Source organism: Elgaria multicarinata, chromosome 1, assembly GCF_023053635.1.
Source record: "Elgaria multicarinata webbii isolate HBS135686 ecotype San Diego chromosome 1, rElgMul1.1.pri, whole genome shotgun sequence".
Lineage (NCBI taxonomy): Eukaryota > Metazoa > Chordata > Lepidosauria > Squamata > Anguidae > Elgaria > Elgaria multicarinata.
The window spans coordinates 139852033-139869038 of NC_086171.1; the positions used below are offsets into that span (position 1 = coordinate 139852033).

The 17006-nt window shown below is 41.3% G+C and overlaps 1 protein-coding gene across 2 annotated transcripts in view; it reads right to left on the minus strand.

Moving 5' to 3' along the window:
• The window catches only part of PDE4B (phosphodiesterase 4B), a 283720-nt gene that overhangs the window by 47146 nt on the left and 219568 nt on the right, over positions 1–17006 (minus strand). Inside the window, exon 1 of one of the 2 annotated variants that reach the window (XM_063137621.1) lies at positions 6097–6255. The exons of the other annotated variant lie outside the window; for it this stretch is intronic. Coding sequence (XP_062993691.1) covers positions 6097–6109 — 13 coding nt within the window. The 5' untranslated portion in view covers positions 6110–6255. Of the gene's footprint in view, positions 1–6096; positions 6256–17006 lie in introns of those variants that run through there. 2 annotated transcript variants of the gene reach the window in all.

Sequence of the window (17006 nt, forward strand, 5' to 3'; positions counted from 1 at the left end):
TGGCATCAGAGGAGCAAAGAGCACGAGCGGGGCAATAGTGTGAGATAAGAGAGGAGAGATAGGAAGGAGCTAGACAGTGAAAAGCTTTGTAGGTCAACAGGAGAAGTTTATATTGGATTCTGAAGTGAATTGGAAGCCAATGAAGAGATTTCAGAAGTGGAGTTACATGGTCAGAGCGGCGAGCCAAGAAGATGATCTTAGCAGCAGAGTGGTGAACAGAAACCAACGGACTGATGTGAGAAGAAGGAAGGCCAGTGAGAAGAAGGTTGCAGTAGTCCAACCGAGAAATAACCAATGCATGAACAAGAGTCTTGGCAGAAGAGACAGACAAAAATGATCGAATCCTGGCAATATTATACAGGAAAAAACGACAGGATTTAGCTACTGCCTCAATATGAGGAATAAAGGAGAGCGAGGAATCAATATAAAGCCAAGACTACGAGCTTCCTTGACTGGAGTAAGCGTAACATCATTGACAGTAAGAGAGAATGAGAGATGAGGAGAAGGTTTAGGAGGAAAAACAAGCAATTCAGTCTTTGCCATATTAAGTTTCAAACGACGATGAAGCAACCAAGCTGAGATATGGAATAATTCATAATTAGCAGCCTAGAGAGCAATCCTATAGTCCCAGGACAGTGTCCAGTGATCATAGGATCCTTTGGAATCCCCCTCCAAGGCCGTAGATTCTGCAGTGACTTCAGAAGGGGGACTCTGGAATCTGATCCACCACCCATCATGGAAAGAATCATGCTGGCTGCCTTCCAAGGCTGCAAAAGCAGACTTGGAGGACTTCAGAGAGGTTGAAAAGGGGGTGTTCCGCAGGGTGGGGAGGGAAAGGATAGGAGGGGAGAGACCAGGATATGAGGGATCTGATGGTCTATCCAACCCCAGCCTCTACACAGGCTCAAAGGCCCGTCTAGAGAAAAAAAGAGGGGAAAAGGAGGATGGAGAGGCAAAAAACACCTCTGTTGCTCTTCTCCTCCACTGGCAGAACATGTGTGTGTGCGCGTGCATGCGTGCATCACAACAACCTGTTCTAACTCTTAATAAATTGCACACCCACTACAATCAATTTCACATCCCCATCTGCATTTCCCTAAAACACCAACAACACTGAACTACATTGCAGAGTTGTCAAATGCTACACACACTTTTCATAAGCCCCACTTTTTTAGCCACAGTCCTGACTCCTGCTCTATGGGTATGATAATGATGAACTTTATTGGCACACATTGTCAAGGTAATTTTTTAAATTCTTAAAAACTCAGAAAAATATCAATAATGAGGTGGTTGGTGTGTGGAGAATTTAGATTAGGCAGGATTGAAAGTATTATATTTTTATTTAAAGCTTTTAAATAACAATAAACTTATTATTATTGTTAGCTACCAAATATGTTTCAGCTTGGCATTATTTACCTGCCTTACAGTTATTAAACACCCACACCAGATTATACCCACAGTATATTTAGAGCAGATCCTATATATAACCTGTTTCCCTCATAGCTAGGGGAAAGGTTTTAATTAACCTTCCCTCAGGTTTTCAAGTGGTGGTGCTGGCCTGAGAAGGGTTTATGAGACGGGCCTACTGTAAGAGTCTGTTACGTTGCAAAGACTCTTACAGTATATTCCCATATAGTGGGTGTGTTAACCATTGCTATGACTTCATTTATTGGCAAAAAAACTTTAAAAAATGGGAGCTGGCTAGTTTTTCACAAAATAAGCAGGTAGAACAATGGCTAGAGACTTGCTTTATTATATATAAAAGCTGGCAGTCTGGAAATTATAGCTCATTCACAAGGTGTCAATTGCCCCTCCTTGCCCCTTCCTGTGGAGGCCCACAAGCATGGATGACATTTGGAATGGCTATCCTTATAATGTGACAGTTGGCCATCTCTCCCTTTCCCTTATGTTCTCATCGAGCACTTGCCCAACCTTTGTGGATGAAAGCATAGGGTTTTATGGTGCTTTCACATAGCAGTATTAATAGCACAATGCTATGCATGTTTATCTTGGGGTGGGGGTTAAATCACAAAAAGGCAGTATACATAAGGAGTGCATCTTCCCTTGCGATTCTGGGATTGGCAGGGATTGTCCTTTCAAGAAACCTCCCCACCCCTCACTCCCCAGATGAGTGACTTTCCTGTGTTCTCCCCCCATCTCATGAGCTAGAAAATAACTCATGAAATGAAAGCGTAAATTCAAGTGAACTCATCCAGGGGCACATGCCAAGCAGAACAGGATGACAAGTTCATAATCACAGTCAGTGGAGGATGCTTTACAAGGCAGACATTTTTACAGGCTACCAAACCAAAGGCCTAACAGGTGCTGCCTGGTTGGGACTGCCAGAAAGCCAGCCTCACTGCCCCTCCCAGGTCTGCATTGTACCATTTGCATTGCAGCCACTCTCAATTGATCTCAATAGAAACCCCCCATCCCTGGTATAATTTCTTGACCTTCCATGGCTGGGCATACTGCAGGGAATTGAAGATTAGAGATAATATACAAAGACAAATATCTGTTTAAATGGATATTGATCTGGGGTCAGTTAGAAAGCTCAGCATATGCTATTAAATGCCTGGGAGAAGAGAAAAGTCTTGATCTGGCGCCAAAAAGACAACAATGTTGGCGCCAGGTGAGCCTCATCTGGGAGATCGTTCCAGAATTGGGGAGCCACCACTGAAAAGGCCCTCTCCCTTGTTGCCATCCTCTGAGGTTCCCTCATCGTAGGCACCCGGAGGAGGACCTTAGATGTGAAGTGTAGTATATGGGTAGGCTCTTGTCGGGAGAGGCGTTCCATCAGATATTGTGGTCCCAAGCCATGTAAGGCTTTATAGGTTAAAACCAGCACCTTGAATCAGGCTTGGAAACATACAAGCAGCCAATGCAAGCAGGCCAGAATCAAGCAAGTTTGGTGTGGAGGAGTCTGATCGTGCTGCTTCCTACTACCTCTTTGCCTCACGCAGAGGTGCTCCTGCAATGCTGGTTAAACTCAAGGGCATTCCCCTGCTCCGTGATTAATGTACTGATATCCTGTCCTGTCCTGTGCCTTGCCCATATGGCTGATAAAAGGGGCATGCATAGCACAAGCAGCCACTGTTGCCACTCTCACAATGTCATGATGGAACTGGGAGCAGGGAAGCAGTTGCACCCCTTTGCCTCCTATGCATGGATGTCCATGGCTGTGAAACACATAAACAATGGTTCATGAAACTGGGAACAAATGTTGGGCACAAACACTGGAGGGAAAGTGGGATATAAGCATGACAAATAAATACATTAAATACATCTAAAGTGTCCCCAAGCTATGAACTGGATCACTAGGGAAAGTGCAACCCCAACCAGAAGAGACCAAAAACTATCCCCACAGTCAAGTGCATCACCTACTAACAGGACTTTAGTTCTGCCTGGGCTGAACTTCAGTTTATTAGCCCTCATCCAGTCCATAACTGACTCCAAGCTCCTGTTAGGTGTATCCACCACCACCACATGCCTGGATTAGATGAAAAGGAGAAATAGAGCTGGATATCACCACATGATGACACCCAGCTCCATGTCCCCAGACTTCATCTAATTATTTCATATAGATGTTAAGTAACATACTGTGTTGTAGTATTTTTTTAACTGGGTCTCTCTAAACTAAATATTAAAAGGGTGGATCTCATTTTCCATTGCTTATTAAAATGTTTTAAGATTTCCAGATGCCTAAGACTCCTTTACTTTTTTCACGAAGGAAAAAGCCCATGCAGATTTTATGCATGTCCTGGAGTATTGACCATTGGTGGCAAGTTGCTTCTTAGAGTCATAATATAACATATGTAGAATGTAGTTTCAATAAAATGTATGCCTGAAGACTAATTTTAAAATGCCTGAAGAATGCTGTTTTGTGCTCATCTTCAAAACAATGAGTTTCATTATCAATCTCAGAAATACTCCAAATTTATGCAAAAAATGTGTCATGTTTCCACTTACTCCAAAGCTTTGGTTCTTATTAAATACTCTTTATTAATATATTCTTAACAAACAAGGCAAACAGATCTTTCATGCAACATGGGCTGCTTTTTTAAAGTGTTAGCTTTTGTGGACTATGGTGGAACAAATTTGTTAGTCTTTAAGGCGTCACAAAAATCTTCTCCATTGTTTTTGCTGCAGCAGGCTAACATTGCTACCCTTCTGGAAATGCCTTTTAAAGAATATCTAATTTCTCAAAAAGCAAAAACAAACTCTGACTGTGGTCAAGATGCATATAAGCACCCTGGAGACTTTTGGGGTGAGTTTTTTCCGCACTAAATCCTTTAATTGCATTTGAAACCTAGGGAAGTTATTGCAATTATTTTTTGAAGGATGGCATGAATATTAAGAGTTATTTCTGCATGATTAAGGCAGCAATTCTAAACACACTTACTGAAGAGTAAACCCCATTGGACAAAGTGTTATTTGCTTCTGGGTTAACATGCCCAGGATTGTCCTGGATGGCACAGAAAACAGTTACTATGGGAGGCTAACTCCTGACTCATTCTTTTGTAACTGTACACTGTTGATATCAGTTTTAGAATTGCTTCCATTGCAGATTAGGGAAAGATAAATATTTTAAATAGTTTGGACAATGCCCAGCTTTGCCAGTGTTTAACACAGGTTTCACATTCTAATTAGTGAAACCTGAACACTGAGGGGTGTCTCCTTCTCCTCCTTCTCCTCCTCCAAATTGAGGCTAATATCCATATAGCAAATAAAATGTTGTACTGTATAAAATGTTGTGCTTAAAACAGTTAGGTTTGAAAAAGGTAAGGTCATTCAAAGACATAGGTCCTTTTAAAATCCCAAGCCAAGGTTTCTGGGTGCTAGCAGGAAATCTGGTTAAGGAATATTGGTGTATGTTCTAAATGTTATAACCATCAGGTTGACATTGCTTCTGTTGGCTTTATTGTTCTTTGTTTTCTAGTTGAATCTGATTTCAATATAACTCCCTTGTACTTACAATAATGTGAGCCACCTTGGGGGTGTTTCTGGGATTGAAATTTAAATCTAAACTTGAAAATAAATTAGTAAAGAAAAGCAGAGTGTTTTATTCTTCCCTGTCAAAGGATGGATGGAAAAGGCAGCCACCCTTAGCTTTTAATATTCTTTTGTGATGTCTAGTAGCATCAGAAGTAAACTTCTTATGCCTTCACAATCATTACCATGCAATGGCTTCTAGTCCTCTCCCAGATTTTCCTGACTGGCACTGACATCAGCAGGAGCTAGAGAAGCTGAAGACATGGCACGTGGCCCACAAAAGCAAGAGCTAATGAAAGAGCCTAAGAGTAATGGTTACCATCTGCTTTCTTAATGCCTGAATGAATCCCCAGCCGTAGGTCTCATGCTCCTGAGTTCAGCTCCAAAGCATAATATAAATACAGTGTTTTGGATTTGCTTTCACAGAGCTTAAAATTTGCTTTATTAAGTAATCATCATGTGTAAGTCCTTCCTTATATGCTGTTCATATGCACCACTTTCTTATTGGTGCCTCCAAATATTCTCATTCTCCTCGTCAGCTGGAATAAATCTGTGAGGCCAGGGTGATTGGTTGTTGGGATGATTCAAGGTACAGCTACCCTGCTTTGAAGTAATACTATGTCAGAGAGCTGAATTAAGTTCTCACATGGACATGAATATTTAAATAAAAAAAATCGAGATTTGAAATCACATCTGAAGTCAAACAATGAGCGCTTTTAAAGACATTACTACAGTACAGCTATCACCACTCTCAACACAGCATATGTAATTAAGCTATCACTTCTGGTCAGATCATTAGTTTTTGTTCAACATTGACTGCCTGCATATGGACTGTAAAAAAAAGGGGGTGGGGAAGTGCAGAAAACTCAAAATTCAGATTGATGGTTGGGGGGAGTTAAATGGGGGTATGGAGTGATATATGGAGTCTTCCTGCTTGCATTAGAGATGATTCTGAAAGGAACTTGGCATACCTGGAGGAGGAAACTCTTTCTAACATAGAAAAAAACAAACCAAGGAGCAATAAGGCAAATGACAAGCGAGCCGAGGCTCAATAATATCTATAAAGCATTGGAAAACAATCTTGTGCTTTTGCTTGAAACATACCTGATAGTTCCATCAAAGGGTAAAGTTGTCCGCCTCATGTTTAGAGGTGCCATGTATCCTCAATTGTGAAGCTTTAAAAGTCTTTTTTTTAAAAAATCCTGGTCTGTCAGTTCCATTCTCTCTGGGACAGCTGCATTATCTTGTACTGTGCATCTAAAGAAGATGGGGGCAGCTCTAGGGTGCATGTATTACTCTGGTTAACATAATGAATGAATCTGTCAGTCACTCGGTCTTAGAAGAGTGCTTCTCCCCCTTCCTCCTGCCCACTGGAACCTCAGAAGGGTTCCTTGACTACGCTCGGGGAGTCCCGCTGACATCATTGTTACTTGCTCAGCTGCCATAGATGGCAGTTGGACTGGATGGAATGACAGGACGCATGATGGGTGTAGCACGTGTGGAATGCCTAACATGAGAGTCCACAGGTGTGGCTGACCGGGAACAGTTTATATCGGTTGCTATGGCACCATGATTGGCTTACACGTCTTCAGAGCCCACAGGAGGCTCGCGGAGGAGAAATGGCAGCTATTTTTTAATAGACTCCATGAAATCAATCCCTGAAGAACGTCTGGAGTCAAAGGCTAAAAAGGTTTGGCTGACTAATGTTACACGATATGTATAAGCAAGTCCAGCTACAAGACGTAAAATTAGTGTCACTTTTCAGTTGGAGCTGATCACACGAAAATTACTCTTTAGTCACTCGTTTTAAGATTGTTTATGTACCTAGTAACAGAATGACAACATCTCAGTGACTCTCCCCCAACCTTCCTCAAATATGAAATATAACAGACGTTTTAAAAAGACAGAGGAGCTGTGAAGTACAGACATTAAGGAAGAAACTTTCCTCCTTATTTTCTCGAACTGCTAAAAGAAAACCTGATGTTCTTCTTTCAAAACGTGTCTGCCTCTAGGTCTTTGGCACAAGCATACTGCTGGGAGGGACAGCAATCTATTTAATGGCTGCATTGACGTCAATAGCATAACTGAAATACTTACTAAGATGCATGGTTCCAACTTTAAGGGGGGCGGGGGTGTTTCTAAGCAAAAGGAAAATTAGAAATGGATTCTCTGTGGGAATGAACTAAGTTTGCAATGCAGGAAATGAAGCTAATGTTGTAACCAGTATCTTTTGAAAACTAGCCAGTTTTAATTCTTGTCTTGTGGGCTGGGGAGGTTTTAAGAAGTACCTGACACAAGCTACACAACTATTTTATTTCTGGCAATTTCAGGACTATCCGTTTTTTCAATATACTTTATTATGTTTTAAAAACTACCCTTATTGATTTCTAGCACAAAATGACAGCTTAGATTATCGGCTGACTTCAGCTACCTTCAACAACATCAAGCTTCATTACAAATTTGCATTTTGAAATTAAAACATTAAAAAAGAACATTTCCAATTAGAAAAATGTTATGAAAGACTCTGTATTTCATGATTTAAATTACTAGCAGTAGGGATCTGTTGTGTTACATTTTAAGAACAAAGATCACAATCTAGCCAATCTAAGCGCCGTTAAAGTTACACTTACTGGGAGTGAGCCCTATTGAACCCAATAGAAATTACTTCTGAGTAGACCACTATAGAATTATGCTGTCTAACTGATTTCAGTGCCACATGCTTAATTGTCCTAATGAAATCATTGGTACTTAAAACTGCTTAATTTTGGCTTGATTGAGCCCATAATTATGTGATGAAAGTACTAGTCATTTCCAAATGTTTGTTCAATTTACATATTTAGCATGAACCACTGACGTATTTGAGACCTTTACAAGAAATATTCTGGCATCTTCTGTTTCTATAGAAGCAAGATTACCTTTAAAGTGCCCTGCGTCACAAAATTATTCCATACCTCTGCATTTCTAGGAAATAGATGGCACATTGTTTTAACTGCTTTTACTGCTTTTAAATTATATATTGTTTTAACTTGGTTCATGGTTTAACTGTGCATATTTATTGTTTTATACTGTATGCATTTATCTGTATGCAGCTCTGAGATCTTAATGATATAGGGCGGGATATAAATGTTTTAAATATATAAATAAATAAATAAATAAATACTATATTATAATATTTATTTATATCCCGCCTTTTTCCAGTACTGAGACTCCAGGTAGTTTACAAAATTAAAACATGTACAATTAGAACATATAGATATAAATTTACAAAAGTTAAACTAGAATTAAACTCACAGTAAAATTAAAAATACTAAAAAATTAAAACAGTAACAAATTAAAAAATAAATAAAAATAAAATCCAATAGGTCCAGAGCATTTCCAAAAGCCTGCCAGAACAATTTTTTTTGCCTGCTTCCGAAAGTGTAACACAGAGGGAGCCAGTCTAGCCTCCCTGGTAAGGGAATTCCAGAGCATTGGACCAGCCACCGAGAAGGCCCTCTTCCATGTACCCATCAGGCGGGCCTGTGATATTGGTGAGAGAAAGGCCTCCCCAGAAGATCTCAGAGCACAGGCAGGATCATATGGGAGAATACGGTCTTTCATATAACCTGGACCTGAGCAGAACAGGACTTTAAAGGTGATAACCAGGTGTAACAAAGGCATGTGTCACCGTGGCCAAGTCAGACATCTCTAGGAACGGGTGCAGTTGGTGCACTAGCTATAACTGCGCAAATGCACTCCTGGCCACCGCCGAAACCTGGGCATCCAGGATCAGGGCTGAATCCAGGAGTACACCCAAGCTGCGAACCTGTGTCTTCAGGGGGAGCGTAACCCCATCAAGCACAAGCTGAATTCCCTGATCTGCCTTTTGACTGACCAGGAGCACCTCTGTCTTGTCTGGATTAAGCTCACCCAGTCCATTACTGCCGACAGACACCAGTTTAGTACCAAAACAGCTTCCTTGGAATTGGGTGGAAAGGAGTAGTACAGTTGGGTGTCATCAGTATACTGGTGGCACCGCACCCCAAAATTCTGGACAACCTCTCACAACGGTTTTGTGTATATGTTAGATAGCATGGGGGACAAAACAGAACTCTGAGGGACTCCACAGGCCAATAGTCAAGGAGTTGAACAGACGTCCCCCAGCACCATCTTCTGGGTCTGCCCCTGCAGGAAGGAATGGAGCCACTGTAAAACAGTGCCTCCAAGTCCCATCCAGACAAGGTGGCCAAGAAGGATACCATGGTTGATGGTATCAAACGCCGCTGAGAGATTCAGCAGAACCAACAGAGACACAGTTCACTTCCCAGTGTAGGTCATCCGCCAAGGCAACCAAAGCTGTTCCTATTCCATAACCAGGTATGAAGCCAGATTGAAATGGATCTAGATAATTTGTCTCATACAGGAATCTCTAGAGCTGGGAGGCCACCACACACTCCAATACTTTGCCAAAAAATTGAATATTGGAGACTGGCCAGTAATTATCCAATGCAGTGGGATTCAAGGAGGGCTTTTTCAATGTGGGTCTTACCACTGCCTCCTTCAAGTAGGGTGACAAGAGCTGTTTTTACATTTACAAAGGCCTTAGCTAGACCTAAGGTTTATCCCGGGATCATCCCTGTTCATGTAAATGACACACAGGATATCCCAGGAGTAGGCAGGGACGACCCTGAGACGATCCCGGGATAAACCTTATGTCTAGCTAAGGCCAAACAGTCAACTCAAATGACTTAAAATTGGATTTATTTCAGTACAGTCTAGTGTACAATGAGTAGTAAATGGGCCTGGGAGACTTGGGTTCAAGTTCTGCATAGACTCATCCTGTGGCCTCAAGGGAAATCACTCGTTCTCTGCCTCAGTTCAATTTCTTTATGCCTACCTCATAATGTTATTGCAAGGGGAAAACCACAATCAAAACTATTAAGTCCTTTGCAAGTGAAGTACTATGAACAGTGATCATATTTTCCCCTGCATAACTCAATTAGTGTGTGGCAAACTTGGTCAAGTGAATTAGCTGCTACATCCCAGAGCATCAGTATGCATACCCTCAGCTGGGTGAGAAAATCCTCAGAGCTTGTCATGAGATTTGGGACTATGGCAACAGAATCTCGTGGTAATTTACCACATGCACATTCAAGATCCATCCGGATTCAAATACAAAAGCCCCTAAAGTCGTTGCATGAAAGCCTCCAATGCCTTCTTTAGTTAATTGATCACCTAACTATTCATTCATTTTCTGTTTGATCATTCCTGCAAAAATACATCCCCTCATAAAAAAAATATGAGCATGGACATATTTGATTGTTCATGTAAAGGCAAGCAAGGAGCTTAAGGAACTGCAAAAGTTTACAGGAAAGGCCAGTTGAAGCAGCAAGGAACGAAAAATGCCATTTCATGCAGTGGAATTTTTACAATACTTTAATCCTATGAGCCCTGGGAAGCTGTATATGATTTGTTGCAAACATCTGCAGCCAGATATTGTACTATTGTGCATGACATTCATTATAAATGCTGAATTTATCTTCTTTTGAAAACATTTTTTTCTGTTCTCTCCACCTCTTCTGCAACACATTGTTTTAATACAATGATTTCATCCATTAAAAGTTTTGCTACACACCTATTGGATTAAAGTAATATCTTTAACCTGTAAAATAATCGATCACAGGATGGTCTTGAAATTCAAGTAAAACATCTGTACCTATTCTGTTTATTTAGATAACTTATTCTCTCATATTTCTTGCAACACCAACATGACTGGCTCAAGTTTCTTGTCAGTTTGGGCCAAAGGACAAGGTTGATTTTATTTTCTATAGTATTTACATACCACTATACAAAAACACATTCCTTTACAAAATATTGATCCTTTCCTGGAGGAAGGAAATCCAGAGATACACAGTAATCCAGAGATACATATATACTATATGGGTAAGGATCATGTACTATATGAAAACTAGAAAAGAAAACAACAGGAAGAATTTATAGTGCATGTTTTGTGAGTGTGGATACTTCAATCACCATAAATGTGCTTATCGAGTTGCCCTGAAAACTGATTGGGCTATTCAGGTTTCACACCAAACATTTAGAAAATCGTGATTTTGGGGGTGTGTGTGTGTTTGACCTGAACATATGAACATTCCAATCAGAACATAGGAACACAGGAGGCTGCCTTTTATCAAGGCAGCCTAAAAATCCATCAACCTCAGTACTGCCTATTCTACCCTTTCTGGCAGGGTTTGAGACAGCATTCTTTCCTAGTCTGAACTGAAGATGTTGAAGACTGAATCTGCAAACAAAAAGCATGTATTGTACAACTGAGATTCAGCTGTTCCTAAGCTTCCCTGCCCTCCCTGCCTGCCTCCCCTTCCCCAAGAAAAATGGTCCTTGCCTGGTTGGAGGTACAAAAGAGTAGGCCAGAAGAGTGGCATGCTAAATTCCCACTAGATAAGAAGCTTGATTTCAAGCCCCATTATCCCCGGCAGGAAATGATGTGCAGAACATGACCTTTCTAGTCAAGGAGATATCCCACAAGGCCTTTCCCTCAGTAAATGACATGCTCTATCAAAGAGTAGGGAAGGACCTCAAAAGTAATCTAGTCCAACCTCCTGCTGATTCAGGAAAGCCACTGCTACTATTTCACAGATAATGTGGAGATACAAGCAGCTCTGTTGTGGGGCAGTGGCCTGTCATCAGTGTGCTGTCCCAGCAGGGAAAACAGCAAAGGGGGTGTAGCCCTTTGGTTTACATCCTTTGGGACAACGTAAGAGCAAAGGTGCCACTTTTTTGTTTGTTCCTTTTATATTTTGTTTTGGTTTCTTTTTTGTTTAGTTTAATATTTCTTATGGTATGTATGGAAGGTGCTCCTGGGTGAAGCAGGGTCCATTCCAGGAGACTGATGCATTTTTAAAACACTCTTGGGGATTTTCCAGTTGAGAGAGCTAGTGATCCAGTGATCCAGCACTAGTCTCATTTTGGATCACCCTATTTCAGCTTTCATTTGATCCCCCACCCCCACCCCCATTTAAAATACTTGTTCCATGCCTATGCCTCCCATAATCCTTTTGCCTAACAGACATGATGGATGGACAGAGATGTAAGAAAATGTGCCTGACTTTGTCATACACTATGACACACTGACACGGTTCATTAAGAACTAGGTGAACTCACCATAGTCTGAGTTGCACGCTGCTCACTGGACCCACACTGGCTGCTTGGTGAGCTGCCAGCCAATCTGCGGATGTATAGCAAGTGATCCTCAGCTGCCCAATCCCTTGACAAGCCACCATTTTGTGTAAAAATAGCAGCTCGCTCTTTTTCGAAAATGGCCATTTATGTAAATGGTGGCCATAAAGTGGCTATCTATGCCAAAATACAGGTGTAAATGGACTATGCTTGCTAGACTCAGTGAGCACCAAGTTGGGCAAGTGTAATGGTCTGTAGACTGGAGTCCAGGAGGCCAAGACGAGTGTGTTCTCCAGACTCCATTCTCTTCCCAGACTCCTGCAACATCCCTACTAAGAATGGCAATGCCCTTTATTATAGCAGATCAGGTTACAGAGGGCAGCTTTCCAGAGATCATGGTTACAGCCCTAATAAATCAGATAGCATGGGCAAAAGGCTATTGGCTCATTGCTTTGTTCAAGAGACAGTCCCAAGGCTAGAAGTCATGTAGAATCTCAGTTAGTCCAGCTATACATTCCAAAACAGAGTCTTAATAGGGTTCAAGACAGACAAGATTTCAAGATTCACAGTAAGTCCAGGCAAGAAAGCATTTTGGGTACTTAAGATCGTGCTTTCAGCAAAGGCTCCTCAACCTGTGCATTGGCTTTAATAAAAGGATGGAGCTACTAAAGCCCCCATTTTGATGATTTATCATGACAGGGGAATATGGCCAGTAAGCAAGCACTATGAAGAAGAGAGTATAAGAACCTGAGAAGAGACATGCTGTATCAGACCAAGGGTCCATCTAGCCAATATTCTCTCCTCAAAGTGGCTGACTAGCTGTCAACAGGAAACTCATAAGCAAGACATTAGTGCAATAGCACCCCCACCCACCCATGTTCCCCAGCAACTGGGGTACATAAGGTTACTCCCTCTGATATGAGAGGTAGCAGAGAAGTAGCAGTTTCTGTTCTGCTCTTTTCAACTTGGATGAGTCCCCTGAAGATCCCTCCCCTGCAGAGCCCTCCTCCTACTCAGTTGGCACAGGAGATTTCACAGGTTGTAAATCAAAAGTCTGACTCAAGGATAAATCCTCAAGGATGTTGCTTATAGGGGGTATCACCCTCCTTTTCCCTGCAATCAGATGGGGAGCCAGGCAGGGCCAAGCTCTTAGGCCCTGAGCTTTCCATGACTGGACTGAGGCCTTAGCTAGACCTAAGGTTTATCCCGGGATCATCCCGGGGTCATCCCTGTCTGCTCCCGGGATATCCTGTGTGTCATTTACATGAACAGGGATGACCCCGGGACGATCCCGGGATAAACTTTAGGTCTAGCTAAGGCCAATGTCCTAAATCATTGTTCTCTAAGGCCTTAGCTAGACCTAAGATTTATCCCGGGATTGTCCCGGGGTCATCCCTGTTCATGTAAATGACACACAGGACATCCCGGGAGCAGGCAGGGATGACCCCGGGACGATCAGGGATAAACCTTAGGTCTAGCTAAGGCCTAAGTCTCAGTCAGATTCTGATTCCAAAACCCTAGGACCCACAGCGGCACTGGAGCTAGACTCAACAGAAAGGAACTTTAATATACTGGAATCTCTCTCCAGCACTGGGAATGTGACATGCATCAGCGTTTGAGAGAATGAGAGATAACTAAGAAGCAGCTCTACTCTGAATTTAGACACAAAGGTAGAAAGAGATTACGCTGCAGTTAGCTAGACTGGAAGCAACTGGGTGGGGCTGCAAGTCTTCATGGTCTTGCATTGGGAAATCTGAAGCAGGATTAGCAGTTATGCTACCTTTTGCAAGGATCTATTTGCTTCCACTGTTTGTGTTAATAAACAGCTTGATCTTATACACACCCAATCAGAAGTAAACCAAGTAAATGTGGTTATGGAAAATAAAGTCTTTTACCAAGCCCGACGCTCGGGAGAACCTATCAGACTTGCCCTGCATTCCTGCTCTCCTCCACAGAAAAAGTGGTCTAGGAGCTAAACCAAGAGGTTGGGAGGAAAAGGGGACGTGGGAAAGGAAGGCATGCCACCGACAGCAGCAAGGCCATTGTAAAGAGAGAAGTGAGGCAAGGAGAGCAGGCGGATCCAGCCAGTGCCTAGGGTCCTGCCTACACATTGCATCCACCCACCACACATACATAGAACAACACAGAGGAAATGGCTGCTTCTGCCCCATCCCAAAGGGCTAAAGCAACTACTCTACAACCACCTTTTCTGGTTCATGGTTACATAATGGGATTTTATTTTAAGTTGTTGGTGTTTTCAAATGAAATTGCACTCTTAATAACACATATCTGAAGTAATTCTTAGGAAAGTGCCCTCTTCCCCCTTTACTCTCCTTTATTTTTCTCCTTTGCTGTGTGAACAGCGCTGCACATTTAATAGGGGAAAATAGTTCTCTTCTGTGCCATGTGGAACACTTCTTTTAATTTGGCTTCCAGCTGACAGTGGATCTAAACAATTTCCCAGTGATTTATTTATTTAGCAATGAGTGGAGTTTCTAGTGTGGAAGCTTGCAGCTGTACTGGATGCAATGATACACTTCTGAGATTTGCAGAATGTACTAGTTCTGCAACTTGGATTAATAACTATATCAATTATATCCTTAATTCATTACAGTTATATTTTGCCTTTCCTTCAAGGCATACATGGTCCTCCCCTCTCCCCATTTTATCGTCACAACAGCTCTGTGAAATAGGTTAGGCTGGGAGATAGGGACTGGCATACCCAGTAAGCTTCATAGCTGAGTGGGGATTTGAACCTGGGTTTCCCCAATCCTAGGCCAACACTCATACTGGGAAACCACCCTGGTCTTGAAATCATAGAGAATCACACAGTTGCAAAACACATGTTTCCACAAACTAGATTTGTTTGTTTGTCAAATACTACCTTTTTTTCTCCCTTAAGAGCCTTTATAATTTAGGAAAACAGTTCTGTGGCCTGTAACTATAACAAAACAAAAGGGAGAAATATCTGGCAGTTTTAGACAAAACACAGGATGTATCCTTAGTACATGTTATTCTTCCACACTGTGGTTTTAAGGATGAAGAAAACATCTTATGACAATACTGGACAGCTATTTAAAAGTAAGTTAACTTAGTAATTATTCATGATGGTATACAGTGTAGTAACAGAGTGCTCTTGGAAAACCCCACTTGAAATCTAACCCCTGCCAGAAACTCACTGGGGCCTCATCTACACCAAGCAGGATACTGCACTATGAAAGTGGTATATAAAAGGCAGGAGCCACACAACTGGTTTATAGTGGTATTGAAGTACACTGACAACTGTTGGGGCCCATTGACATACCGGTGTATCCTGCTTGGTGTAGCTCCTGCCTTTTATATACTGCTTTCATAGTGCAATATCCTGCATGGTATAGATGAGGCCTGGGTGAACCTAGGCAAGCCAGGATTCTTGCAGTCTCAGCCTTCCATCAGCAGTATGGGGACAGTAATACAAGCCTGCCTTACAGGACTGTCATAAAGGTTTCCGAGATAATGTACGTGAAACATTTTCCACCCTAGAAATGCACTGCAATACAAGTGATAAGTATTATTATGCTCCACTGTGCAAAATAACTCATTGAATAATCAGTAAAGAATTTATTTATTTAATGCATTTCTTAGCCGCCTTTCAAGGCAGCAATCTTCTCTGAGTAGGGAAGTGCTATTTGTTTGCCAAGCTCTGAAACTTCCTTTTAGTGCCAAGGAATGTATTAATTTCTGGTGCAAATGCTGGATGGTGCCTGTTTCTTCAACAAGGAACATTACACACATTTCTATTAGTTGGCTTTGGGAGTTTTGTGCCTCTCATAACAGGATATAAGTCACACTTCAAGAGTAAAGTGAATTATCTCCTCTGATTCAACTGATGTTAGTTGATTATGTGGATTCTATGAATCAAGGTATAATAATGGAAGGTGTAAATGGAGCACTTAGCCTTGTTAATATCAGAAGCAACTTGTGATGGGAATTCATGGTGCCTAATCTTTCAGGAAGTATCACTATAGCATATTTCAAATCTCGGTGCTTCTTTCTTAGAAGCATGCACAAAATAAAAGCCCTTTCTTTAGGAGGGAAAAATAGAGTACAAGTAAACTGATTGAATAACATGATTGAATGAAAGTAGAGTCAGCACCTAGTTTGAAGTACATTGATAAGGATCAAACCTTTTGGAACACCAGGTTAGGGAAAAACATTTCACTCCTAAAATATAAAAATTTAAGTCACAACAATGCAATAATGCTATGTATTTTTTTTTTCTTTTTAATCAAACACTAGAGTATGAGATGTGAGAAACACACATATGGAATTAGTGGATAAGGACATGTAAAGTTACTGAAATGGCTATTGGTACAGTAAAGGGTATTGAGGAAACGGTATAAGAAATCAATAGGTTCTCTTTAAAACACTTATTGATCTGGAGAAATATTTTAAGGAGTCCAAGAATGTTTTTTTTTAATCATTATCACAGCCTCTGGTTTTATAGTCTCATACCACATAGATTGAAATCCAAGGGGATAACTCAGTGTGTATTGTCTCAGCTAGGCATATATATCACTGTTTCTGTCATTTGTCTATTTTCTTCTACCTGTGGCTAACAGTATAATCAAATATGTAAGTACTCAGAAGTAGGTCCTGCTGAGTTCAATCAGGCTTATTCACAGGGAAAGTCAATACAGTATTGCAGCTTGCTTTAGGCTGCAATCCTACACATATTTACTTGGGAATTATGTATAGGGACTTATAGCCCTAATGGGACTTATTTCTGGGCAGACATTTTTAGGACTGCAGTGTAAATATTATCATTTTGGCCAGTTATGTGGGTGATTTTGCAGGTA